The sequence below is a fragment of the Peromyscus leucopus genome, chromosome 22 (genome assembly GCF_004664715.2).
Source record: "Peromyscus leucopus breed LL Stock chromosome 22, UCI_PerLeu_2.1, whole genome shotgun sequence".
Classification (NCBI taxonomy): domain Eukaryota; kingdom Metazoa; phylum Chordata; class Mammalia; order Rodentia; family Cricetidae; genus Peromyscus; species Peromyscus leucopus.
In genome coordinates, this window is record NC_051081.1 from 19,176,869 (window position 1) to 19,204,663 (window position 27,795).

At 47.5% G+C, this 27,795-nt stretch overlaps 1 protein-coding gene and 1 long non-coding RNA gene across 3 annotated transcripts in view; one reads left to right on the forward strand and one right to left on the reverse strand.

Annotated features, from left to right (window-relative positions):
* Prkce (protein kinase C epsilon) overlaps positions 1–21,415 on the reverse strand; it is a 500,560-nt gene extending 479,145 nt beyond the window's left edge. For both annotated transcript variants that reach the window (XM_028892739.2, XM_028892748.2), the window contains exon 1: positions 20,859–21,415. In XM_028892739.2, coding sequence (XP_028748572.1) covers positions 20,859–21,206 — 348 coding nt within the window. In that variant the 5' untranslated portion in view covers positions 21,207–21,415. The remainder of the gene's footprint in view (positions 1–20,858) is intronic.
* A 2,147-nt stretch (positions 21,416–23,562) lies between these two features.
* LOC119086431 lies at positions 23,563–27,564 on the forward strand. The gene is made up of 2 exons (XR_005089721.1): positions 23,563–25,924; positions 27,381–27,564. It is a non-coding gene; the product is annotated as an uncharacterized LOC119086431 (long non-coding RNA).
* The last annotated feature ends 231 nt before the right edge of the window (positions 27,565–27,795 follow it).

The following is a 27,795-nucleotide window of genomic DNA, read 5'->3' on the forward strand; positions in this document are numbered from 1 at the left end:
CAGAAAGCCCCAACTGGTCAACTGCGAGAACAACTAACCATGAGGTGTCCAGCTGATCCATCAACAACCCAACCCTTACACCTACTGTTCAGGCAAGATTGCGGACGAGGGACGCACAGACTCTAAGAGGCTGAGGGCCAAGACATCTGCTGTAAGATAGTGTCTTCCACATATGACGTCGATGCTGCACCCACGACATCTCAACAATACAGTCACCTAAACGTGACTTGCACAATGACAACATCTGATGACATGCCAACACGCGTGGGAGGAAATCTCACAAGGCCTCATCCTTAGATGAAGAACCACAGGCAACTAATATCTGCTGACAGAGAATCAGTCTTCTCTGAGGACAAGCTCCTGCCTGATTAATTATCCAATCCTAAGAAACCAGCCCTAAAAACACATAAGAGCAACATGAGATGAGATCAGCAGGCTGTGTATGTGTATATATATATTATATATATATATATATATATATATATATATATACATACATACATATATATATACATACACACACATAGGTAATAATAATTGAATAAGAGGTCATGAACTGGGGAGGGGCATGGGAGGAGCTGGAAAGGGAGTGGAAATGATATACAGTACTCATGTATGAAATTTTCAAAAGAAAGAAAAGATGAGGCTTGAAATAAAGCCAAAGGTCAAAAAAGGAGAGATGGGGGGGGCAGAGGGGGGAGGGACCCTGAATTGTCAAGGCCAGCAGAGCCGGCAACTGCTGTGGACTCTCTCCTCCTCCAGCTTCAACAGCTGCTTTCTCTTTTCCATTTGATTTTCCATCAGGAAGCTAGAGTTTTCTTTTTCCTTGGCTTCCAATCTGAGCTCTGGGCAGAGTCATAAAATTCCTCGGTCATTTATGGCCTGTTTTTCCTTTATAGTAGAAAAAGCACTAATCCCTCAGATTGAAATGTGATGTAATCAAGAAATGTGTCCATAAAGCAGTTAGCTGGAGCCTGACCCAGCACTCAGAGTTTATGTAAAGACCCTCCAGCACTTGATAGAATGTGGTATCAGACAGAGCCCTGTCATGGGTGAGGACCTGGTTCAAGAGTCTTCTGAACAATCTTTACCTGTCACTGATATGTAACAACAATACTCTCTGGGAGAAAGAATACACGCTCTGCAAAACGCTTCTAAAACACCAGCCTCGGGGGCTGGAGAGATGGCTCAGCAGTTAAGAGCACTGGCTGCTCTTCCAGAGGATCCATGTTCAATTCCCAGCACCTACACAGTGGCTCATAACCATCTGTACCTCCAGTTCCAGGGGATGTGACACCTCCATAGGACCAGGCATTCATGTGATGCACAGATATCCACACGGGCAGAACGTTCATACACACATAATGTCAATGTCAGCCTGGGACAGAGCCATGAACCTCACTGTGAGTGCGTGTCCCAGCCACAAAGAAGGAGGGACTCCCAGGTGAGCCCTAGGAAATGACAAAGCACCAAAACCTAAAGTTAGTCTCCAAGTCAGCCCCCAGGACCATGTTCCCATCTTTGCAACCAAATGCTGAGATCCACCTTCGCAGCAGAGCTTGAACGATGCCTGGCTTGGCCCATGTCACTCTATATGAATACAGTCTCCAGAAGGGCAGAACTGGCTTTGCTTTCTAATATCACTACCCATAGACACAGCAAGAATGAACTCCTAGAATATCATTAAGTCCTGCTGGAAACAATTATACAATCTAATCTTCTTTCTTTTCCTCAGGCTCAGGTGCCTGCAACAGGACATGGGAGTCTACTTTCTTCTTCTTCTTCTTCTTCTTCTTCTTCTTCTTCTTCTTCTTCTTCTTCTTCTTCTTCTTCTTCCTCCTCCTCCTCCTCCTCCTCCTCCTCCTCCTCCTCCTCCTCCTCCTCCTCTTCCTCTTCTTCTTCCTCTTGGCTGGTCATATTATGTAGACCAGGATGGCCTTGAACTCACAGAGATCTGCCTGCCTCTGCCTCTTGAGCGTCGGAACTAAAGGCAACCACCACCACACACTCTACTTTAAAAAACAAAACAGGATGGGCAGTGGTGGCACAAGCCTTTAGTCCCAGCACTAGAGAGGCAAAGGCAGGTAGATTTCTGAGTTCAAGGTCAGCCTGGTTTATAGAGTGAGTTCCAGGATAGCCAGAACTACACAGAAAAACCCTGTCTTGAAAAAACAAACAAAACGAAACAAAAACAAACAAAAGAACAAGCATTAGCCTTTATGATAAAAAGGGGCGGGGAGGGAACCCCTAGCAGAAAAGAATACTGAGTCTTTCCTGCTCAGCACATTGGCCTCTCCCACAGCCCGGGGCATGGACTGTTTGCGTTTAGTGACAGGAGGAAGACTGAGGAAGTGTTTCCAGACGACAGCTAGAGTTCTAAGTGCTGTCCCCCGAACAGTGCCGCATGATGAAATGAGTTTGGAAACATTGCTCACATCCCGGTCATCTGTGGAAAGCAGAAATCAGAGCCGCTCAGCCCACCACCTTCCCGTCTAACTGGAGTGTGCCCTGAGCACTAACCGTGTCTGTCGCATCAACCCCTTTGACTATGTGGGACACAATCTGGGGACCCGGATCCAGGGAAACTGTTACAACTCAGACCAAGGAAATCAAGCCAAGACCAAGCATGGTAGCATATGCCTTTAATCCCAGCACTTGGGAGGTAAGGGTAGGTCTTTGGGTTCAAGGCCAGCCTGATCTACATAGTGAGTTCCAGGACAGTCAGGGACCCTATATGGGGGGGAAAAAAAAGGAACAACAAAAAAGAATCAAATCATTCCAATGGGCTGATGGAATCACAAAAACGAACATAACCTGATACTTCACAGAGGACAAAAGAGACACAACTAAAGAAAAGCTGACCTAAGAAAGTCAAACAACACCAAACCCAAGTCCTCTCCTAGCTAGTTTTAACCACCCTTCCCACATAGAGAGACCAACCATCCATGGGCAGGCAAAGTGATTACTGCAACCAAGAAGACAAGTTTCAAGTTCGATCAGTGCAGAGGGTAGTCACTCAGGCCAGTCTCAGCCAAGGTTGAGCAACAGATTGAAAGGTCAAGTGAAAGTCCTAGGGTACTAAACCTTCTGGAAAAGTCAGTGGCATTAACGCACCACCAATAAACTTGGGTGGATGGAAAGATGAATGATGGATAAGGACGGACGGATGGGTGATGGATACGGATGGATGGGTGATGGATACAGTGGATTATAACATGACCATCACCCCACTAGGGATCAGGAAACCTGTTCTTTCACATCTACGTTTACTAGATCCTTTTTTTTAAAATTTTGATCAAACCACTTAACTTCCAAGCCATTTGTTTCATTTATAAATGAGTAGTTAATGAATATCTGATATTAGACAGTAGAGTTCTTTTTCATTTTCAGTTGGAAGGAAAATGATGTATGGGAATTTCCCACACATGGCTGTTCATAAGAGAAATATGAGGGACAGTGAAGAAGGGAAAGAGAAAGTAAGAAGAGAAGGCATTGTGACCACTAGATTGCCTTTTGAATACAGCTTCCACGTGTAACTGAATAATGATAATCCATGCACAACAGCTCTGATATCAGTAGCTCTGGAGCCAGGTCCTGACTACCTAGGCGTGTGCAGCTAATAGCCCCTATTAACTACATATTATTATCCTGAAATCCAAAAGATCTGGGTGCTGGTCATCTGCCTCAGCCACCAAGTCATCCCATCACTTCCTTGGGTCTTGTTCCTCAAATGTCAAACTAGGAATATAGATTTATTACTGTGGTGGTTCAAATAAGAATGGCCCATATATCTGACTGCTTAGTCACCAGGGACTGGAACTCCTTGACAGGATTAGAAGGATTAGGAGGTGTGGCCTTGTTGTAGGAAATGTGTCCCTGGGAGTGGGCTTGGAGGTTTTCGTAAGCCCATACCCAGGCTAGTGTTTCTTTCTATCTATCAATAAGGGTGTCGCTCTCAGCTCCTTCTCCAGCACTGTGCATGTCTGCTTGTTACCATGCGTCCTGCCATGATGACAATGGACTAAGTCTCTGAAGCTGTAAGCCAGTGCCCAATAAATGCTTTCCTCTATCAGAGTTGCTGGGGTCATAGTGTCTCTTCACAGCAACAGAATAATGACTAAGACAACTACCCCACTAGTTTGAAGGGGAAAAAATAAGAAGAGAACATGCATATTGTTAAACAAATGCATAAACATTGTGTAGTCTCACGATGGATGAGGCCAAAAACACTACATTCTCTGAAGTCTCTGTACAATAGTCAAAAGAAGCAGAGCTGTCCTGGGCTGGCTGGGATGCAGCCAGTGCTGGGAAACCCACCATCTACTACGGGACATGAACACTAAACTCTCTAACCCTGGATGCCAATGACTCCACTAGGAACCCGGAGGCACCACTATCTGATATTGAATGCCACTTGCAAGGACTTCAAGAGATGGGGGCTCTTGGAAAACAGAAGGTTTCGGTTCACTGGGGGCATGTCTGCATCCTTAGCTGTTACAGATGCAGTCCTGAGGAGCAGGCAGGCAAAGGAGCGTAAGGGTCCATGCATGCACATCTGATCCATCCTCACCTGATCTTTAGGACCAAGGTCAATGTCAACCTCTCTGGGAAGCCTTCCTTTGTCTCTCCCTGGACAATCTTAGCATGTCAGCCTTTATCAACTGTCTGAGCTGCAAAATGGAGGTGCTGAGTGCAGGGACCCCCTCTTCTTTATTTTCTTACCTCTACCTTGTTCACCTTAAAGTAGGCTGGGTGAGAAAGTCTTCCAGGACACGGTCTTTTTTTTTTTTTTTCTAAATTGGGACCGACAATAAGAAAACAGAAGCTGGGGAGACGCCTTGCTGGGTAATGTACCTGTGCAAGTGTAAGGACCAGACTTCAAATCCCCAGAGTCCGTGTGAACATCAGCCAGGTGTGGTGGCTGCCTGTAATCCCAGCACCTAGGAGGCAGAAACGAAGGATCTCCAGAGCAAGGTGGCTAGCCAGACTAGCTGAGTAGGTGAACTCCAGGTCCAAGTGAGAGAAGAACTCTTCTTCAACATAGGAGGTGGGGGAAGACCAAGGAAGACGTCTGGCATTGACCTCTGGTCTCCACACGCATTTGCACAGACACGTACACCAGCCCCTCATATACATACATCCCACACATGTGAATACATACACACATACACATGCAAAAAAAAAAAAACCCACAGGGTTTAGAAATCAATACTTACTTGCCTACAAGGCATTATGATAATGACTATAGCGTTCTATTTTCATATTTAAAATTGCCATTTGAGATTTATTTAAATTTGAGCTGGAATGTCAGGAAGTGACAGAGGAACCTACTTAGCATGTACATGATCCTAGGTTCAATCCCCAGGAGAGAGTGGCAGCAAGAGAATGAGGAGAAAGACTACATTTGGAAAGGAATAAATAAATGATGCTGAGCTTCCTAAAACCCAGATCCCATTAAAGAGGCATGTACGTTGTCAACCTTCCTGTGAGGAAGGCGACCTCGCCAGCAAAGACAAATGGGATCTGGATAGCTTACAGAGAATTAGTGTAACATAAACAAGCAAGTGTGCACACGCACTCATACACACACACAGACTTGCACGCACGCACACACAAACATACTAGTACACATGCACCCTGATACTTAAAAATGGAACTGGTAGTGTCTATTACAAGCATCTTAAGTTTTGAAGCTACTACTTGCCAAGAAGCACCTCAACTCACATCTTGCTCTCCCTGTGACCAATGATGTCTTCAAATGTGGACCCCACAATCCCTTGTGGGGGTCCCTTCTGTGCCATCCCTGTAACAGAACAGAGCAGGACCCAGGCCTCTTGCACTAAAGAGAGTAGAGCCTGGAGATGAGGCCAGAGCACCAGGCAGGGCTCAAGGGCACCCATCTGAGCCATAAATTTCCTTCATGGGGGCTTAACTTGCTCTCTAGGCACAGAGGCTTCCTCAGCCCAAGCCACAGCTGCAAATCCCCCCACAAAGGGACAGACACGTGACTCCACCCTCACCTCCCACCCCTGCTTGTTTCGGAATCTTATCTGTCTTCCTCCCTTCTTCCCCTGAAATAGTCGGGCTGTACGGGCGCCTGCACACAGTCATGATAAGCAGTGATAAAGAGAAACTCTTAAAGAGCCATGTAGGGATAAGAAGGCTGAAACCATGTTCTCCTGCAGGGGTGAGGAGGGTGCCTTCTACAACACCAGTATCCTAGAAGTACATTTTAAATCTTCACCCCCAGCAATGTTATGCATGATGCAGACAGTCAGGCTAGGAAACCAAAATGCTGATGAACCTAGGAAGTCTCTTGCCTCCATGCCTTCACTTACATACTTTGGATGAAGATATATTACTTCTCTCTCCAAGTCCCAAAGTGCCCCTCATTAGAATTTAGATGTGCGTGACTCATTTTCTTTTTTTAAGGCTCTACAACCCAAGGATGTGAGTAGACCCAATGTGGCTGTCCCACTTCACAACGGAGGAACTCGATGCTCGGAGAGGTTAAATCTCTTCCCGGAGGTCACAGAGCTCATCAGCAGCAGAGTCAGGCTGGCGAAAATAAACAAGCGAGCTGTGAACGCCCCACTCTGTGACTATATACTGGCCTATAAATGCTTGAAAGCGGGCAGCGAAGGCAAACTTGGCAAACCACAGCCATTTGCCATGCAACTCATTATAACGAGAGCTACCATCTGTCTAAGAAGTAGCCCTCAGATGAAAGGCACCCCCTAAACTCACGCGATAGTCAGACGCACAGAGATTCAGTCAGATGGCCTCCTTAACAACATAATCAGTCTCAAACCACAGAAGTCAAAATTTACATTTCACAATAGAGTCCTAATAACCAACATTTTTGTGTGCTTATCATCCGACAAGCATTTTCTAAGTACTTTGTATACACTATGCTATTTATTCCAAACAACACACTTAGATATCACAGGCTTTGTGCTACAGATGAAGAAATAAAAGAGGTTACGCAATTGGTCCATAGGTCATGTCGCTGGTTCAGTGGCCAGGGAGGAAGGCAGAGACTAGAACTCCCAACCTGCTAATGCAAACCCTGGCACTATGGTAACCATGGAGTTACCTGCTTCAACATTTAGCACTCTGCTGAGCCCTTCTCAGGTTCTAAGTTTAAAAATATATACACATTAATAATTAGAGTAGAGGAAAGTGTGCAGAGTGCAGTGGCACTCTGTGCCCTCCGCTCCAGTTTTTAATAAACCAAATATGGCTTCAAGAAGGAAAATGAGGGCTGGTAGTCAAGCACTTGCCTAGCACCCACAAGGCCTTGGGTTCTAGCCTCAGCACTGCAGACAGTCATGTTATTATTATAGTTGCAGCTTTAAGGGTGATGCTAGATCCTAAATAAATGATTGAAATCACCCCTGCCTTTTCAGATTTTAAGGTGTGTGTATGCTCACAAGCATCCAAATGTGATTTTAATATCACATTCTAATTTCATAGGAAAGGAAGAAAAACACTTCAGCACGAAAGAGTAAAGAGCATATAACTTAAGCAGCTGCACAAGATGTTTATCTAACCAGTCCAACATCTGTGCACAAGGCGGTACACCAAGTGATGGCACCAGACAGCAGGACTCTTCCTGTCAGAAATGTTCCCTGCCTCTCCTGGAGAGCAGGCAGGAAGCGCCCCAGCGTACGTAAACTGCCAGACAGGAAGACTTCCAAACAGAGGCACAGACAGTGGATAGAGACTACCATGATTCAAAAGAGCTGCAGCCAGGAGCTGTCCAGAAAAAGGGAGATGAGGAGTGGTGGTGCTCTAGGAATGGGGGTGTAGAAAGCAGAGCAAAAGGAGGACATGAAAGACCAGGCTTCAGCAGGGAAGTTCCTGCCAGGAAGTCAGGGTGGCCACCCACCGAGCAGAGAAAGGAAGATGGTGTGTGTCCCACAGGCCCTGGAGAGCTGGCCAGGTAAGGAGAATGGGGTCTGTGATGCAGGCTGTGATGAGCACAACCCCTCGCGCTGAATGGAAAGGTCCATGCTACCACAATCCTACACAGATCTCACACAAGGCCCCTGGGTTCCTTAGAAGTAAACTAACAAATACACAATAACTGATCTCCAAAGCTTCTCCATGACTTAGTTCTCAGTCACCTGAACTCCAATAAAGTATTCTTTCTAAACTGACAGCCATTAGGGTCACCATGACCAGGCATTACCCACTGGGGAGCAAAGCCTTGACCGTCAGTGTGGGAGGAGAGGTGCAGGGTCCCATGGCACATGACAGGATAATTCACGAATTGAAGCTCCCCCTTGGTGATGGTTGGTATCTGTTATCAAATTGATAGGATCTAGAGTCACCCAGAAAAGAGAGTGCTAATGTGGGCTCGTCTATGGCAATTATCTTAATTATGTCCCTGGAGGTAGGAAGACCTTGAATGTGGGCTGCACCATTTCACAGGCTTGGCCAGGACTTGAAAAGCAGAAAGAAAGCTGAACACAGGCATGAGAGAATTAATGCAAGGCCCTCCGCTCTTGATGGTGGATACATTGTAACTAGCTGCCGCAAATTACAATAGTCTTGACACCCCGGCCTCTCACCCCTTCCGAGGACGACTGTAACCTGAAACTGTGAACCACATAAACCCTTTCTCCTTTAAGTTGTGTTTGTCCGGGGATTTTTTTTTTTTACACAGCAATAGGAAATGAAACCAAGACAGTTGCTCCTGTCATAACCACAAGAAAAGTAACCAATACACATCTGATGGCAGAGATGACCACTGTGATTTGACGGACTATGGAAGGGAGCTGCCCATCACAAACATCTCTTCTTTTGATTACTGCTAGAATTATTTTAACAAAAAAGCTAATGTCCCTCCTTTGTCCTCAGAGGAACAAGATGCCAAGCAAGACAATCCATTCCTGCTCATGGCCATGCTTAAGTAGTTGCCAGGACTGTAGGGAACAGATAGCCTCAGGACACTGCTATAAAAATAGAAGGCCCCAGCTACATTTTATTTCCAGGTGAACGTGTATACTTTTTTACTATAAGTATGCCACCCGCAATATTTAGGACACATCTTTGGTTTAAAAAAGAAAATGATTCGCTGTTTATCTGAAACTCATATTAACAGAGCATCCCGTATCTCATCTGGAATCTGGGCTCAGGGTGGCTGCAAGAAAAAAAGGTGGATATTTCAGGGCAGCCAGGGGGACAAAGGAAGGAGCTCATGGCTGCCAGAGAATACCTGAGGAAACACCTTAAGGAAGGAAGGGTTTGCTTTGGCTCACAGGTGGAGGAAACCGTCATCGTGGCAGAGGAGCTATGGTAGCTGGGACCTGAGGCAACCAGCCTCATGGCATTCATAGTGAGGAGGCATGGAGTAAGGCTGGTGTGCTCACTTTCTCCTTCTCTGCTGTCTGGGACCCCTGCTCCTGGAACGGTGCTGCCGACATTCAGGGGCGGATCTCTTTACCTCTTTTGCTAAGGTAGAAACTCCCCCGCAGTTATGTCCAGAAGTCTGTGTCCCACGTGATTCCAGACCCGGCCAGGTTGACAACATTAACCATCGCAGACTGGCTGTTTTTATCTGCTCCTAGATGTGGCGCTGAGGATGCAGCTCGGTGCTAGAGCACTGGCTTAATATTTATGAGGCAAAGGGTGGGTTGTTCTCAGGCACTCATCAGCAGGACAGGCGCGGAGATATTTCTTAAATGCCCAAGTACAGTCATGTAACATCATCTAATTTAACTCATATTACAACAACAACAGCTAAGAAGACAATTATTAACCCTCCTATAAATTAGCAAGTTTCAAGAAGTTAAGACTTGCTCCATCTCACAAAACAGAAGAGCCAGGCTTCTTATTCCAGTCCTCCTACCCCGGCCCTCTTACCCCCCTCCTACCACGGCCCTATGATTCTAGCCTTCCTTCTCCAGCCTCCTAGACAGATCACCTCCCCAGCCCTGTTGGGGCCCTAAAGTCTCTGACACATTAAGGTGCATCTGACTCTGTAACGTTTCCCAGCCTCTTTGATCACTGAGACCTAAAAACATCACAAAGCTCCTACCCCTTAAAAGACAATCTGACAAACACTGGTTGATGCTATCTATGTTCCATCTCTAATGGCTGATGGCTGAGTCTCTCGGCTACCTGAAATGGTTGAAATAACCATCAATGCAGAAGGCAATGGCATAGAATCCTAGATCTTACATTCTAGAAGGTCTGCTTGCTTCCTGGTTTGCTTTTAGAATATCCCCAATGGTTCTACGGCTTGATAATACACAAAGAGAGATCATTTTACATTGACTTTTTGTGGTCCTTGGACTCTAGGTAGAGAAGCAAGCTATGAAAAGTAGCTTAGTGGTCTTACAACAATGGAGAAGGATAGAGGGGGAGGAAAACTGGGCACTTTCCAGAGTAAACAAGACAACTTGGGGGAAATGAAAGAGACAAATATTATCAAGAGGCAGGCTGGACAAAGTCAAAACCCAAAATGCAGGGTTCAAGAGGTCAGTCAAGACCACTGTCAGCAGGGGCCCAGAGAGCATCTGGCCATGCCAGCCCCAGACTTCACATGTGTGAATGTAAGCACAGTGCCACTGACGGACAGGCATCATCTGACTCCTCAGTCAACAAGTTCCTGGGAGAAAGAAAATGTCAGCCCACCTAGCCCTGCAGAGGTAGGTCTAGGTGTTGTCGCACTCTCAAAGATCGCATTAAGCGCTTCCTCTCTGTTGTGAGTTTACACACCAGTGTATTTCTGATACTCCTTGATAAATAAGGTGTCTCCTACACAGCTATCTGCTCACATGACGGGCTGCCCAGCACAGAAGGCATTCAATAAACATTTGCCCAATGGATGAAAGGAAAGCCAGAATAATAAATGACTACTCCACTCTGGCCATTGCTCAACATCTTCTGTGTGGCCCACTGCCTTAGTTAGGGTTTCTATTGCTGTGGAGAGACACCATGACCACAGAAACTCTTATAAAGGAAATCATTTAACTGAGGTGGTGGTTTACAGTTTCAGAGGTTCAATCCATTATCATCATGGTGGGACATGGTGGCATGCAGGCAGACGTGGTGCTGGAGACGTAGCTGAGAGTTTAACATCTTGCAGGCAACAGGAAGTGAACTGTGACACTGTACAGTGTCTTGAGCATATATGAGACCTCAAAGCCTGTCTCCACAGTGGCACACTCCCTCCAACAAGGCCACACCCACTCCAACAAGGCCACACCTCCTAACAGTGCCGCTCACTCCCTTTGGGGGCCATTTTCGTTCAAATAACCACACCCACCATCTTCCTTTTCTGCTCAGCTGGTGAGTTTCTAAGAGTGCATCACGAGTCGACTGGATTACAGGATGGGCAGATGGGCGCTCCTACAAGACAGGCCTGGAAGAGGGAGCCTCCGGAGAGTCCATTTGACTAACTGGTGAGTGGGTTTCTCAGACTTCCTGAACAGTTCACACTCTGGAGAGCCATCCATGGGTGAGAAAGGACACTTCCCATTCACAAGATGCTTCTATCTGCCTGGGAAAGGAGACTGGCACTAAGGGATGCTAGGCTCCGAAAAGCAAACCAACAGCTCTACTCAAGGTGGATGTAGGTAACATCAAAGCGTACTTCCTCCCCCAACCCCCTCCCCAATAATAAATTCTAGATTCACCCACCATTTTTTTTTTCTTTCCAAACTCTTCTTGAGTTGATTACATTTCTGGCCTTAAATACTTTCCAGGTGGCAAACTCAGTGCATGTTTGCTATGCTACCAAATAAAAGAGTCTCCTCCTTCCCCCACCTCCCAAATGCTGCTGGGGTTGCAGGCACACAGCGACACACCTGGCTTAAAGGTGACCTCCGGGGAGAGGGAGATAGGATGGGAAGACGGGAGGCAGGAGGTCATTGCGGCACCCAGGGTTTGGTGGCAGGCTTGAGTTTCTCTTCTGGGCAGGCTATTATAGAGTCCAAACCTGTTCCCTCTGGAGTTTCTATTTTGTTTGGATATGGGTGAGTTACAACGACACAGTACGTCCCTGTCCTCACGATTCTCTCAGCCCAGCAGAGGCTTTTGGCCATTTCCCATGGTTTCTGTCAGAAAACTAAATTTCAACCAGGTGCAGCCCTGCTGATTAACATTATAATAGATCGTAATTACTTAACAAGCCCATATATACCCAGAGGAACTTGGAGAGAAATGTGTTTTGCCAAGTGAAGCTTTTATTTATGTAAAACAGTGCAGGCCTGCTCTGGAGTTCTTTGGGCCTGTGTGAAGCCCCTGGAAGCTGCAGGTACATAGCTTCAGTGAGCTCCCTGAGACCAGGGGCTGGTGTCTCAAATTTCATGTCTGCCATGGCCAACTGCAAGGATTTTTGGGGTTTTTGTTTTGTTTTGTTTTTTGTGGATGACACCCCGGTAAGAATTTAAAGTTGATTTTCAACTCTGCAAATAAGGACAACTGTGCTTTCTGTGTTTCCTCTTACCACAGCACCTTATACAGGCCCTGGGTACCCAGAGGGTACACAGCTCCCGCTTTTAGAAGCTTCAGACTTCATGAAAAGTCTTTGTTATAGTGCGAATTGACCTGTGGAAATAATAGCGCATTCTCCTGTCAGAACATCTGCAAAGACTTCCATAGAATCCTTCCTCCTCTCTTTCAACTGTACAAAGGGATTGTTTGTGTAAACCCAGAAGCTAGTGCATCTCTCAACCCTCACCAGAGAACCTTCTTTCTGCGGTAGATGGAGATCAATACAGAGATCCACACCAGGACTACTACATGCAGATGATGTGAGACTGTGGAAAACTCGGCTCTTAATGGGCCGGCTGCATCACCCCCTCTCCCTGCAAGGCTCAAGGACCATTCTGGAAGAGAGGAAGGAATGATTACTAATAGTCAAATGGATATGAAAAAAGAAATCCTCTCAAATGCTTGCCCTTCTGGTCTTCTCAAGCACCTGTCAAGCTCTCAGGCTCCCCAGAGGCAGGAACGGTGCCACACACACCTTCCTTCCACCTGACCAGCACCCCACTATCTACCACTGTGCCGAGCCAGACATGGTAGGTGAACGCATTTCTCTATTGGCATTCACCAATACACTAGGCCCTGATTGGGTTGCTGAAAGGCAGAAATGAATAAAAACTTCTGTATTAATAGAACTTCTATCTTAATGTTAGACAAGATAAATAAGAAAATTCGAAGCATAGGAGACAAAGATAAGAAAAAAAGAAACCATGTAAAGGGGTGTATAAAATGGAAATGGGGAAATACAATCAAAGTACAATGACACACACACACACACACACACATATATATATATACACACACGTGTATGTATGTCATGATGAAACCCATTATTTTGTGTGCTGCCTTAAAGAGTAATAAGCCTTTAAAACTAAAGCAGTAAAATGTCCGGGAAAGCCAGGCATGGCGACTGTTATCCCCATACTTGGAAGGTTAAAGCCAAAGAACTGAGGGTTTGTGACATAGTAAAGCTCAGCCTCAAAACAATAATCCAATGATAAAACAAAATCATAAATCCTGAAAGAGAGTGACAATTTGGATAAGGCCTCTAGAAAAGGCTTTACTGGGAAAGTTACATTTGAATAAATGTTTGATCCAGGAGGCTTTCTGTAGAAGAAACAATTCTAGAAAAACGAGAGAGAGATGAAGGAAGAGCGGGGCGGGGTCATGGTGAGCATGATACTAAGGCGACCCTGGGCCCTTGTGACAGCGACTCACAAACAAGGTGAAGAGCAGTAGGCAACAGGCCTGGCTGGGTTGTCTTACAGGAAGGAATTGGTTTTCTCCCTGCCTTAGGGATTTTTTGACAAAGTTCAGGCAAGGGGGAACCAATTAGGGCATGGTTGAGATAATCCAGACACAACATAAGTGACTCGGGCCCAGGAGAGACATGGAAAATGGTAATACTTGGGATCTAGTCTCGCGGCAGACAGGGCAGATGCTGCTGCCGTGGAGGTGAAAATGAGAAGCATCAAAGACAACACCTCCTGGTTGCTGGCCTAGGTCTAGAAAGGTAGAGTTGACGTTACTTAAGCTAAGGAAAACTAGCTTAGATTGGTGGGGTGGGGGTGGGATGGGGTGGATTAGGTATACAATACCATACATATTGATTCTTAGATGTACCATGCACAATCAAATGTCACTGAAGATAAGAAAAGCCTACATATAACTTATGGAGTTGCAAGTCCGGTATGATCTAGAGACAGGATCTAAAGTTAACAGCGTTGAAAATGTATTTAACTCCTCAAACTAAATAAGGCTGGTACAATCAAACCAACACCAGTTTGTAAAAGCTCCTATATCTGATCACTAATCATCCTCCTTAAGGAATGAAACTTTGTCCACAATAGCCATACTTCCTAGGTCTTCCAAATCAATCTGATCACAAGTAATTTAATTGCTTTCAAAAGCTGAGGAGCGATTGGCAATTGATAGCTGCTGAACGAAGGAGAATCAGGGTTTTTTTTTTCTTTTAAGAGTCTGGCCACTGGCTGGTCCACTACGCTCCAATGGATCCCCACACACTTAAGAGTAGGTGGGCAGCACAGACTGGAGTTGATGAGTTTTGAAAAATGATGACACAAAGTTGGATGGCTAAGGAAGGGGGCTGGATCTGGGAGGAGTTGTGGAGATGAATATAATCAAAATACATTGGATATATAATTCTCAAAGAATAAAAGAAAAAATGTTAAGTATAAGTAAATTAAACTCATTTCTAGACTATCTAAGACTTTTCATGAAAACACATTCACAGAGCAAAGAGAAAAATATCCTTCACTGGGCCATATGTTCATCTTAAGGTGTTCATCTAAATCTATGATCATAATTCTTCAGATATTAACAAAATTGCTGACGTGCAATGTGGCCAGATCTTTCACTGCGAGCTTCATGTAACTTCCTTACTTCATTCACACAACAACCTTAAGAGGTGAGAATTATCATTTTCCCATTTTACAAACCAAGAAACAGGCGTCCAGGGCTTAAGTCACACGTTCAAAGTCATAACAAGGAAGTGTCTGGGAAATACAGTGAGAACTCAATGACTCAGTGGCAAGTGACCACTGGGAAGCAAGAGAGTCTCAGTTATTCACTACATTGGCTGGGTGTTGAAGATGAGAGAGAGAGAGAGGACTAATGCTTGACTGCCATGAAACAAGAGTCTGGATGTGCTAGCCCTAGACCAAGAACTAACTGATAAGATAGTTATACAATACCTTATATGCCAAGGGAAGCAATACTGAATTAGATGGATGGCAAGTATCACAGGAATAGGGAAGGCATATACAAATTGTCTTGGATGGACAATTCCCAGCCTAGTCATGCCCCCATTATCGAGCCTTTCCACTGAAAATTGTCAGAAATTCCCTAAGAGGATAGAGATATGTCCTTGTGCAATGTACAAGGACCCTATCAGGAGGATGTTTAACAGGGCCATGCCCCCAGAATCCACAAGGTTATCAGAATCAGAACAGCTAGGGGCTGCCCCCTGGCATTGGTGCTGTAAGAACCTCCCCAAAGAGATTCTTGTTGACCAAAGGCAGAGCCAGTCCACTAGCCTACCCTTTCCAGTCCTGGGGGATTCAACAGGGCAATTATTAAACATTCTTCGAGTAGATAACTAAGGGCCAGGCAATGGTCCAAGCACACTGTGTGTATAAACTCAGTTCCCCCACAACCACCATTTCAGGCAGATGATTTTACCATCATCCATTTTTTTTCTTTAAACAGAGGAAGAAACCAAATTTCAGAAAGGCTAAATGGCTTGCTAAAGGTCATGGAAGAATTAGGTCACGGGGAAAGGTGGCCTTAAAACCCAAGCAGTCTAGCCCCAGCATGGACCCTTCACAGCTGTCACAGTGAGCGTCAGCTGTCACTTTGACATATCCGGGAAGAAGGAACCTCTTCTCCATCAGATTGGCCTGTGGCATGTCTGCGGTGTATCTTCATGATCGCTAAATGGAACAGGAGGACCCAGCTCACTATGAGAGGTGCCACTCCTGGGCAGGTGGTCCTGAGTTAGATGAGAAAGTTAGATGGGTACAAGCTGGAGGAAGCCAGCCAGTGACCAGTGTTCCTCCATGTTCCTGCTTTCGTTCCCACCTGGAGCTCCTACCTTGGCTTCTGATGGACTACAAATAAACCTTTTCCTCTCCAAATTGGTTTTGGTCAGAGTGGCTTATCCCAGCAACAGAAGGCAAACCCAGGACAGGCACTCCGGAGAACTGTCTCCCTCTCAAAGGATGATGCCGTTCAGACATAGCCGCTCTATTATAAATGCATCTGTGCCTGGCGTGGCAGTGCACACCTTTAATCCCAGCACTCGGGAGGTGGGCAGACCTCTGAGTTAGAAGCCAGGCTGGTCTACAGAGCAAGTTCCAGGACAACCAGGGCTACACAGAGAAACCCTGTCTCTAAAAACCAATAAATACATCATAAATAAATAAATAAATAAATAAATAAATGAATGAATGAATGAATGAATGAATGAATGAATGAATAAATAAATGCACTTGTGACAAGATAAATCAAGGAAGTGGCACAAGCCAAAGATGTCTGCCAGCATAGCACAGCCGGTCAAAGAGAGAGCCGAGCTCAGTTTGTACATGATTGAAGCAATAAGCGAGGAAACCCAGAGTAAAGGGGCCAGCAGCTGTCACTTACAGGCTGCCCTCAATGCCTTCTCCCTAGCTTGCGTTCCCTAAGGCAAAGCCACCACATTTAGCCCTCATCCAACCTCTGTCTCAAACATGCATCCCAATATGTAGAGTTGACACAATTACCCTTACAAGTCTTGTTTTAAGAAATATGGGGCTAGGAGATGACTTAGCCAGCACGGGACTTGTTGCGCAACCCTGAGGACCCAGGTTCTGCCTCAGGGGTCTTTAACCCCAGCACTAGGAGGCAGAACACATGAATCCCAGCGACCGGCTAGCTAACCAGACCAATGGAAACAAAGTTTCAGTTTAGTGAGGAGACTTCCTTTCAAAAGATAAAGTAGGGTCAAGGGAGATGGCTCAGCTGGGAAAGGTGCCTGCTGCCGAACCTGACTGTAAGTGTGATCCCTGGAACTTACAGGGCGGAAGGAGAGAACAGCTTCTGCAGTTTGTCTCTGACCTCCATGCATACATCCGTAACACATGCACGTGTGTGTGTGTGCGTGCACATAAGTGTGCACGCTAAGTAAATCAAAATAAGTACAGGAAAAAAAAAATGTGGACATCAATAAAGAACGACATCCTGACATCAACCTCTGGCCACCAGAGACTCTGGAGCCCTTCTTCTGTTCACAGTTCCTACTCCAGCTATATTTCTCAAAGCAAGCCACTCAAAAGACAGACCACTCAACATGCAGATTCCTCACAATTCCCTCAAGCCACGGAATCGGGAGCTCTGAGCGGGGCAGGGCAGAGCATCTACCTTCCTGGTACCTTTCCCCAGTGACTCCTATGCACACCTGGGTCAGGAGCATTTCATCCAGTTCGTCAAAACCTTACTTCAGATCTGCCCTTCTCTTTGCCTCGAGCTGTGTCTACAGCAGCCCCCTCTGTCACCGTAACCTGGAGTGTCTGTCTTCTGCGATGTCTGGAGGAGAGTTCCCTGCGCCGGGGCTTTTCACATTCTAAGATCCATCCCAATCTTCTAAACCTTCTTCTGCTCTGGAGTTTCAGTGTTCAGCCCCACATCCCTAATGATGTCAAAAGGCACTGGGATGCGCTTCCTTTCTTTATATTCCACATCCATATTTATCTGAATGTCAACCAAGAAAACGAAACAAACTGAAACCATCAAATCCAAACCTGGGATTCTATAAGGCAAAGTGGGGCCTGAGAAAAGATTAGCACAAGGAAAAGAATCAGTTTGGGGTTTTTATTGTTTGAGGCTTGTTTTTTTTTTTTTTAATATTAAATTATAGTTCAGGTGGTAGTCAAATGAAAAGTCTTGAACGGGGCAAACATTGCTCTGTCTTGTCCTCAGCTCAGCCGTACTTATGCATTCCACAGCCCTGAACACAGGCGCTCTCCATGCCTTTCTGCCAGTGGTACCCAAGCTTGGCACACTGTGTGCACTGCAGGTATGTCTTTGAACATGACCTACACTTTTACACTCAATGTGCATGCTTCCTCCTTCCAGGAGCCTTCCTGGATTCTCCCAACCCTCCTAGCACACCCTGGTTTTGAACTTCCAACCTACTTTAGTACCACTTATTTGGAACCAAATGACCACTTAAGTGTCTATGTGCCTGCGGTTTAGTGTCCTTTCCCTAGAGAAATGCAAGCCCTTTGAGTGTAACCTGTGGCCTCTTCTTTATCCCTGGGTTACTTAAAATGGTTTAAGAGTCGCCGGCAGGATTTGATCACATAAGAGGAACTCAGTGGACAGGTGAGTACAGAGCCAGCTGAGATATTCCACAGAAAAGAGAGGCGCAGCCGCTTTGTGCTCTCCAGATGTTCTGCACATCCAATTACTTCAGGCCGGGTTTCAGAGCCATACCTACAAATGGGCATGCCTCTTCATTTCTTCCAGGAGGGGAGAACAAAGGTTTGAGCCCAGGAAATTCTCCCTACAGCTGTGATGCTGTGGGTGTCCTTGGGTGACAGACATGGGGAAGGTGGCCCTTTTGCACCTGTCTCTGTTTCCAGGTTGGTTAACCATGTGGCTGGGGTCCCCATATTCATCTCAGAGAGCAGCCCTAGCATCCCTGAGTCAGAACCAGCTCCACGGTTTGATTCATTCTTTGGGCTGCTCTCGGTCTTGTTTTTAATCTGTCCAATGCCTGTCACATCCAATTCACACTTGCTACAAGGCAGAAGAGATAATGATTTTGAAAGCACTTTACGTTATCGCACACAATAAAAATGTCAGGGCCACAGCATATGAATCGGCAGGGCTAATAAATAGCCTGGGAGGCCAGACAGGCTGTTCCCCACTGGGCAAACAGTGAGCAAGAGGAGGTGAGGGCTCAACCTCCAACCCACCTGTGCTTGCCATGCGACCTTGGGTACCCACTTAGCTTCTCTGGAACTCAATGTCCTTGTCTGGAAATTTTGCCTGTGCACTAGAAGATCTGGTCTAGAGCCAAATCCAGCATAAATGTAAGAACCTTGGAGAATGGCTATCAAGCCACGAGCTAGACTGCACACTTCCCTAGAAGAGCTGAGGAGAGAGGGTAGCATCCTGCTCTGCCTGCCCTGCGTCTGGAGCAGACCCCAGTTCAGTGTTACCAGAGACACTCTGCAGCAGCCTTCCAACTGGAACATGCATGTGGAAAACACGGACCTCCTGTTCACCTTCACTGCTCTCAGCCCACTGTTTATCCCCGCTTAGCACCTCCTGCAAAAAAAAACGCCCCACCTTCCTGCTACTGGAGTCAAAGTGTTCTTCCCCTTTTTATGCAAAACCCCAGATGCTTAACACTCAAGTCTGTTTCTGAAGTTAGTGATCCCTCCATGCCCCTTTGGGCATCACCATGGATAACAGTAAAATGATAGGGGGCAGAAGGGAAGGAAAGCTGAGTTCAGGATCCTACGGTTTGCCTGCTGTCTAAAGAGGAAGCCACCGATCTCTTAGAGCTCCTCAACTCATGTGGTTTACTAGGGTTGCCCTAAAAGCCCCTTTAGTAACCATGGTTCCCGGAAGGCTCTATCACAGCCAGGAGCATGAAAAGAACAGTTTTCCCCTTATTTCCCCCTAAAATTCCCTGTCCCTGAAAAATATGTTTAAAAATATGCTGTAAAGGAATATGCCAAGGACATGTGCACCCTCTGACCCCTAAGATATTCACGAAGTTATCTGTGTTTCCAGCAGAAAGCGATTCTTCTGCAGCTCTTCAGGAGGGCAGCACAGACAGCTCTGTGCAAACCAAAGAATCTTGAAAATATATTCATCCCATAGCAACACTTGCTCCAGATAGAAACACGCAACAAATCTGAAGACAGAGCTATTCATTTCCTAATTTAACACTGTTCCTCCAAGAAGAGAGGGGGTGGGGGAGGACTGGTTTCTCCAACTGTCCAAGTGCCAAGGTTGAATGCATTTGGTTTAAGGTATATTGGCAGGGCCTTTTTTTTTTTTTTTCAAAGTCCTAATACTTGACAGTGTAATCAGTTAACAATTAACTCAATTTCAGAAATAGTGTTTGATCATACAGTGTCTTGGCAATCAAACCATGGAAGCATGTCATCTTAAGATTCAGAGTCCTGACTTCCTACAACCATGAACAGAACCTTTTTAAAAAAAAAAAAAAAAAAATACAGCATTCTAAAGAGATGGGCAAAACAAGCTGTCCTGATATCTCTGGGACTCACACCTTCTTCTTGTATGTCAGCAGATGGACTAACCAGTGATTTAGGAACAAGGAGGTTTTCCACCAGAGGGATCTCTAAAGCTATTCCCTGGGCTACCCAGAACAACGCCAGGATGCACAAGAAACCTCCAGTCTGAGCTCCACGTGTCTCTCCAAGGACGGAGAGACTCACCCACACACAATCACTCAGCCAGCCCACCAGGCACTTGCAGAAGGTGGCAGGTGCCTCCGCCAAGCTATGCACCTGCATTCTGGGGCTCTCCCAGCTTGCAAGCCCCCTGTACTGCCCATTTTCCGGAGGGCACATAGGGGCCAAAGGACAGTGCCCACCTGCCACATCTCATATTTCTTATCTTAATGTGTATGTCTCTCCAGCTACGAAATGAAACGTGCCTCTTCAAGGTAATTCACACACACACACACACACACACACACACACACACACACACACACACACACACACACACACACCCTTGAGCCCCATGAACAATCCTGAAGCAGCAAGTCTTTCCCTGGGGCCCCGGGCTCCTGGACGTGGAGGGGCTGGACTCACCCAGTCCTCGAAGTGATGGCTCCCATTCTGCAGCAACTCCTCGAATTGGATGGTGCAGTTGGCCACGAAGTCGTCGTAGCCTATAGGAGCATCGTGAAAGACAGCCAGCTCGATCTTGCGCCCATTGCACACATCAGTGACGAACTCATCATGCCAGGCCGGGCTGTTGGTCTTCTGCTTGGTGGCTGTTTGGCCGATGCGCGAGTCGTCCACATTGAGAGCAATGTAGGGGTCCAGAAGGAAAGTCTGTGGCCGGGGTCCCACTGCATGGCGTAGCGACCAGGCTGTGGGCTTCAAGCTCACGGCCTCGCAGATTTTGATCTTAAGAAGGCCATTGAACACTACCATGGTCGGGGCAGGGAACTGGAGCCGGGGTCACTCTGTCCGCCCCGAGGGCAGGAATGAAGAGCAGGCAGCAGGCGCGCTGGGAGCCTGGGGGACTCGTGGGTCCCCTCTCGCCCCACCCCACTCTCTCGCTACACCTTGTGGCGCTGCGCCCTGGCGCCGGCGATTCTCAGTGAGTGCATGTATTTCCTCGCCGGATTCCTAACGGAAAACAGGAGGGGGGAGAGCTGGAGACGTCCGTTTTTGGAGCAAGTCTCTCCCCCCCCCACCGGCGACACCTCCACGGGAGGAGACGAGCTGTCGCCTCCGCTGCAAGCCGCGGGGGCTGCCTCGCTGGTTCTCCGGGTCCGTGTGCGGAGAAGCAGGCGCCGCGCCCGGCGCTCACCTACCTTTCCGAAACATAATCCCCCGGCAATTTCGAGTCCCGGAGGGGGAGGGGGCGGCGGGACGGGGCGGGGACGAGAACCGGGGGCGCAGATCTCAACCCGGATCCTCTTCGCCCACCCAGCGCCTGCCTCGGACAGCGCGGGGCGGAGGGTGGACTGAAGGATGTGCAGTCTATCCGGAGGGATGCATGTCGAGAGGAAATGGTCCTCCCCGGAGCCAAATTTTTAAAAAATCCACAAGCCTCACAGTCAGCCCGGCCGCCGCCTCCGGGGCCAAGCCGTGGAGCACCTCAGCCGGCGATCGGGAGGCGCCCGGCTCCCGGGATCTCACATCCGCGCGGGCTCGGGAGGTAGAGGTGGCCGCCACTCGGGCTCGGGGCGCAGGCCGGCACCCGGCGGTGCGCAGCGCGGCGGCGGGGCAGGGACTGCGACTCGGCGCGGCCCCTCCTCCCGGCCGCCGGCGCCCGCCCGCCGCGCTCCCCGCGTCCGCGCTCTCGGCTGCCGCCGGCTCTCCGCCCGCCAGAGCGCTCAGCCCGCGATCTCCTTCCCTCGATCGCCGTGCGAGCGATTCTCCCTCCCTCTAATGCAGGAAATGCGCAAAAGACGTCAGTCTGTGTGAGTGTGTGTGTGTGTGTGTGTGTGTGTGTGTGTGTGTGTGTGTGTGTGTGCACGCGCGCGCGCGCGCGACAGTGTTTGGGGAAATAGAAAGTTTTGCCGGTTGGGGGAGCAATACGGGAAAAGTGAGCTGAGCAGAAAACAGCAGCGAGCCGGCCAGCCCGGTCCGGTGGCGGCGACGCGCGAGGGAGCTGAGGGAGGACTCGGCGAGGGTCCCAGGAAGGTGGCGGCGCTGGGATGCGGGGGCGAGTGTCGCAGGCCGAATCTGTGCGCCTCTGGTCCTCACTGGGCGAGCCGGGTCTGCACCCCGAGAGCAGGGAGGCCGCGCATTTCTCGCGCACTCTGCTGCCAACACTATCTTTTAGAGCCGGGGCTGGAGGAATGGAGGGGGTCGCAATGTCCCAGAAGACACAGCACCTTTCCCCACTCTGCCTGGACGGCGGCGGTCACCAGCCGCCCGCGGTAGAGCTGGCCTGTCTGTCACTCTGTCCCGGGATTCTCTACTGTGCCGCGGTGGGGGAGGGGGGACCCGGACTGTTGAGCTCTTTTGCTGGGTGTGAGTTTTGAAACCTAATTTTCCTCTTCCTTCTCCTTGGGGAGATTCTCCCCTCTGGGGATCTGTCCCGGACTTGCTCCGATTGCGAGAACTTGTTGACAAGTGGAAGCCTGGTAGAACCCCGGCCCGGCTCGGTTCGAGTGTCTGTTTACTTCTCAAAGTGACTCCTCCTACACATGAGGGACCTCGCGTGTGCCCCTGAAGGGGACGAGGCTCGGATCCACGAGCTGACAGCGGGCGCCCGGGCTGCGGGAAAGCCGGCTGCGCCCTCCTGGGGGCCGGTGGCTGTATCCATGCTAATTTCCTCCGTAACCTTTAAACTCTCTCTGGAAGCGGCGGCGGCGGCGGCTGGTCACGTGAGGCGAGCCCTAGGCTGCTAGGGAAGAATTTCCTCCGCCTGGGATCGGCACCGGGGAAGGCGGCGGGCGGGAGACAGCCCTGAGCCGAGGGGACTGGGAACCTAGGAGGGCCGGGCGGAGTGTACCAGGCCCCGGGAGTCGAACAGCGGGAACTTCCAGTCTGCGCCCGGGAAGGGGCTGGTCCAGCAGCTCCGGGCTGTGTGAGTGGAAAAAGAAAACCTCCGCCCTCACTCGTGTGCCAAGGCAAGTCCGGCTGTTTGTAGGGATCGTGAAAAGCTGGGTGTTTATCTGGCAACTCTGATAAGTGTAGACCAAAATGTACAAACAGCATCCCGTCCACTTTTTCCTCTGTGAAAAAGGGTTATCATTCCCTGTGGCTTAAAGACGAGGCAAGAGGCAGTCTCCAGGAAGGCCATATCAAGTGCAGTACAACGCCCCCCCCCCCCCACCCCCCTCACACACACACACAAAAAGAGCTCAGGAGTTTCACTGGCATCCAGCAGATCTCCTCCCAAAGTCGAAACCTGCAGTCACGCCCCCCCCCAATTTACTGATATTAGTTGGAGATGGTCCTGTTGCATGGGATAACTTGGTGTACAGAAAGTGCTTAAAATGCAGCCTTGGGGATGATTATGGTCTTAAGATCGTTAACACTTAAAAATAATAATAATTTAAAAACTTCCTTTCAGGACATGCAGTATAAAAAAAAAGTAATGGTAAATGAGGCTGTATCTTCAGAATGTGTGTTTAGGTAGCAGGCCGCGTGCTAAAAAAACAAAACAACAACAACAAAAAAACCCCAAAAAAAAAAAAACGATTCTAAGCTTAAAGAATACCAAAAACCTCATTAAGCAAGAGTATTTAAGTCATTTTTTTTAAGTAAAAGGTAATATGAATTTCCAAGATGAACAGAATATGCCATCTTTAGATCATTTTTAAATAGTTCAAAAAGTACAATTTGCTTTACTTAGTTTATTGCCACTCATTAAGCTTTTTACCTAAATGGAATGTTTCATTTGCTCCTACCCTAGTCCTGGGCCTGCTAGGCAGTCAGCAAGTCAAGGATTTCTTAAACTTAGAGATCCTGGCTTAACTAGTTAGTTGGTGTTTCTGATTTAACTAGTTGGTGTTTCCCACTGTCTTGCTAATTTTATTCATCAGACCCTATCTGACACACAAATAGAATTGGCCTAAATCCCTTCTTTTGGGCATATTAAACAAGAAATAAGTTTGGAATTAAAGAAACACTGAATTTGAACTTTTGGTATAACTTACCCCCTCCCCTTCTCTCTCCTCCCACACCCTGCTTCCTGCAGGCGAACATATTAAAGACTTAAAATATAGGAGTCTTTTGCCGTCTCTATGACTATCTTAAAACAGATAAGCTGCATGCTTCCAATACTGTTACCCTGCATCCTGGTTAAGATTATAGGAGAAAAAAAAAGTGCCTGTCTCTTAAGAGACTATCCATGTACACAATCAGACTGCCATTCTCGAGGGTAAACAATATTAGTCTGCTTTCAATTACAGGTCTTTTGCATGGGGAATACAAAACACTTGGCCAAAAAAAAAAAAAAAAAAAATGCCAGTAGTATATTGGATGAAGCTTTATATTAAAAGGGAGAATGCTGGTACTCTTCACAAAAGCAATTGCTCTCATTGCATCCTTATTCTTAAACAAATCTCCCAACTTCCCACTCTCCAGCTTAGCCACAGGAAGATTCCCCAGGAACATTATGAATATGTGTGACTGCAGCTTGTCAAAGCACCCCTCCCCCGACCCTGATTTCAAAACAGGGTCTCACTTCGTAGCTCTGGCTGGCCTGGAACTCTGGCTGGCCCTGACCTCCCGGAGATCTTCCTGCCTCTGCCTCCTAAGTGCTTGCGCCACTACAATATAAGGGAGCATTATTAAATTTACCTGGAGGGGAGATTCATCTAAAATAACCCACTTCAGACTCCAGATGAAAAGGAAAACGGGCCCTTGCCAGCTAGGGCTTAGAATGTAAACTTCTGATCATAATTACTGCGTGGTTCATCCTTCTCTTGGCTCTGTATACAAATGTAAAGGACAGGGAGGCAACTGTATATATAGTGAGTAAAATGCCCTTTTAGATTGTAACAATAGTCTCGTTATTTCATAATCTTTGAGAGAGGGCAGAAGAGAGGAAGAACAGTGATGTAAGAATGTAACAAAGACGATCAAGCTGGGGGCATGGAGAAAGGACTAATAGTACAGTGCGGCAAGCCTGCCCAGGGCCGCACAGTCCATGTCGCAACAACAGTTCCAGGAAGAGGAGCAGCATCCCTTGCCTGGGGGAGCTGAGGGAAGCATCACCACCAGGCCCTTTGAGCCAGAATTCTGTCAGCAGCAGACAGGGAAAGACAGGGGAGGCAAGGAGAACAGACCACGAAGCCTGCGAGAAGGAGCGTCTAGCATGGCTTGTTCAAGTAGGAACAGGAGACAAGGTGGGTAGGCACAGTTCCTAGGACACGCAGATGGCTTTGAACTTCTTCCTAGAGAGACCCTGAACATTCTAGTGGTTGGGAAGTGTTGTTAGAATAAATTATTTTAAAACACAGTTTAATATAACTTAAGGGTATAACTCAGGGGTAGAGCCTTTCTCTAGTGTGTTTCAAGGGGGCCTGGGTTCATTCCTAGAACTCCAGTGGGGAGGCGCAGAGAGGACAGCAAATGGATGTTTTTCTCTTCTGTAACTTTGCCCCAGCAGACTCACCTCAAAACAGGGTACCAGAGATTCACAACTGAAGATGATTTGCACTCGGCTCAAGATGAAACCTTCGGTGGTGTTGTTCAGATCTGCTAAAGGCAGCAGGGGCCAGAACCTTAGAGGCGTGTGTTAATATCTTTGTCCCTGCTGCTGGCCAAGTCTTGCCATTTAAAGGCACTTAATGGGCCTCGAAAAGGTCACCATGATCAGGGTCTATCGTCCATCCCTCGCAGGCTCCACTGAAAAGAATTCAGCCACCTGAGCCTGGGGAGATGGCATGCGCACCAGCAGAATAACAGAAGCCTTCCCTGGCCTTGCCAACCCAGCTCCATCCCAGCTCCCGCACACTCCCAACTCTGTCCTCGGCTCTCTGTGGGCTGACTTTTACCTGGCCTACCATGGCTAATTTTGGCCCTGGCTCTACTCTGAACGCCGTTGCTGTAACTCAGAGGTCAACTTTCACTTGAACCTGCAAGGAGATAGTCATTCTATAAAGATTAATGGTCACCCCCATAAAGATTAAAAAAAAATGGATGCAGGGAAGTGATAGCCTGATACCTGCTTTCCATCGTTCCCTGGAATGGCACCCCACTATCTAGGACACACATGGAGTAATATCCTGTACATGTGCTCCTTTCTCTTGTGTTGTGCTGTGTCTAGAACCTTTAAATACCCACGAATCCACAGGTCTTTACTAACTGCTTGCTATGTAATAGGTTCAGGGATAGAGGGCAGGGTATGTGGCTCAGTTGTCGAGTACTGGTCTTGCACCTGGGAAGCCCTGGGTTCAGTCCTCAAGAACACACCCACCCTCCCACTCCCCCCACCCCACCCCCACACTCTTCTAGGATGGGTGCTCTGGAGAACATAGTTGTTGACTAATTCCTCCTCAGCCAAGGAGATGACTAGATCATTGCATTTAATTGTTTACTAGTCAGGGTGGAGCTGTCATTGGTTTAGATGAACTCAGATGTGCTGTTGGCTGCCACGACATGATCAGCAGTGCCTAGGTGGCAAGACACATGGCACATTGGTGGGAGCTTACCCCACCTAGCATCACTCTTGTCCCTGTGTCCAAGCTCACTGAACATAGCTGGTGACAGGCACAGAGCAAGGGCCATCTGGAGGGTCTTCCATAGGCAAATAGTGCTGGGAAACAACTAAGTCTCTACTGCTCACCAGCTGATAACTAAAACCAGTAACATAATGTGACCCCTCTCACCTGACTGCAAGGGGGCTGGACAGTTCTGCCATCTGCACAGGCAAGGCTCTGGAGTATTGAGTGAGTAGCCCTGGAGACTGCTGTCGATATTACTCTCAAATAATCGGTACAGTAAGTCTGTATCCACCATGGTAGATAAAGAGCTCAGCTGCTAAGTGCCATAAAGGGGGTGGAGCCTGGTCACAGCCATGACCACAGCAGGTTTGGGATTGTCTGGTCCCCAGTGGACCTGAGCCACCACAGAGAGAAGACATGGGTGACATGGGGAACCAATGTCCCCCACCATGCTCCCTTCTTTCCTTCATAGGTCACTCTACAGGACCCAAAGACCCTGAATGCCACACTGGAACCAAGACAAACTAAGGAGACAGCCACAGAGCTGAGGGGACTTGTTTGCTTCTCTGCAGGATGTGACAGAGAACTTTATCTATCTTTATTGTTAGGAATCTGGGACTAGAGGAATCTGAGACTTGCCAAAAAAAAAAAAAAAAGACAACAACAGCAAAAGAAAAACACTCATTAGAGGTCTAGACCCAAGTATTAGACCTCCTAGTTAAATTTACTGCTAAATAAATAAATAAACAAGCAAACATTGTCATACTGGAACCAATACAGCGTCGTTTAATGATGACAATGTCAGTTACATTTAATTCCTTAGTAGCAATATTTCTGCATAACCAAGGTCTGGGCTTATCTTAATTTATTGATTCTAAATCAAACTG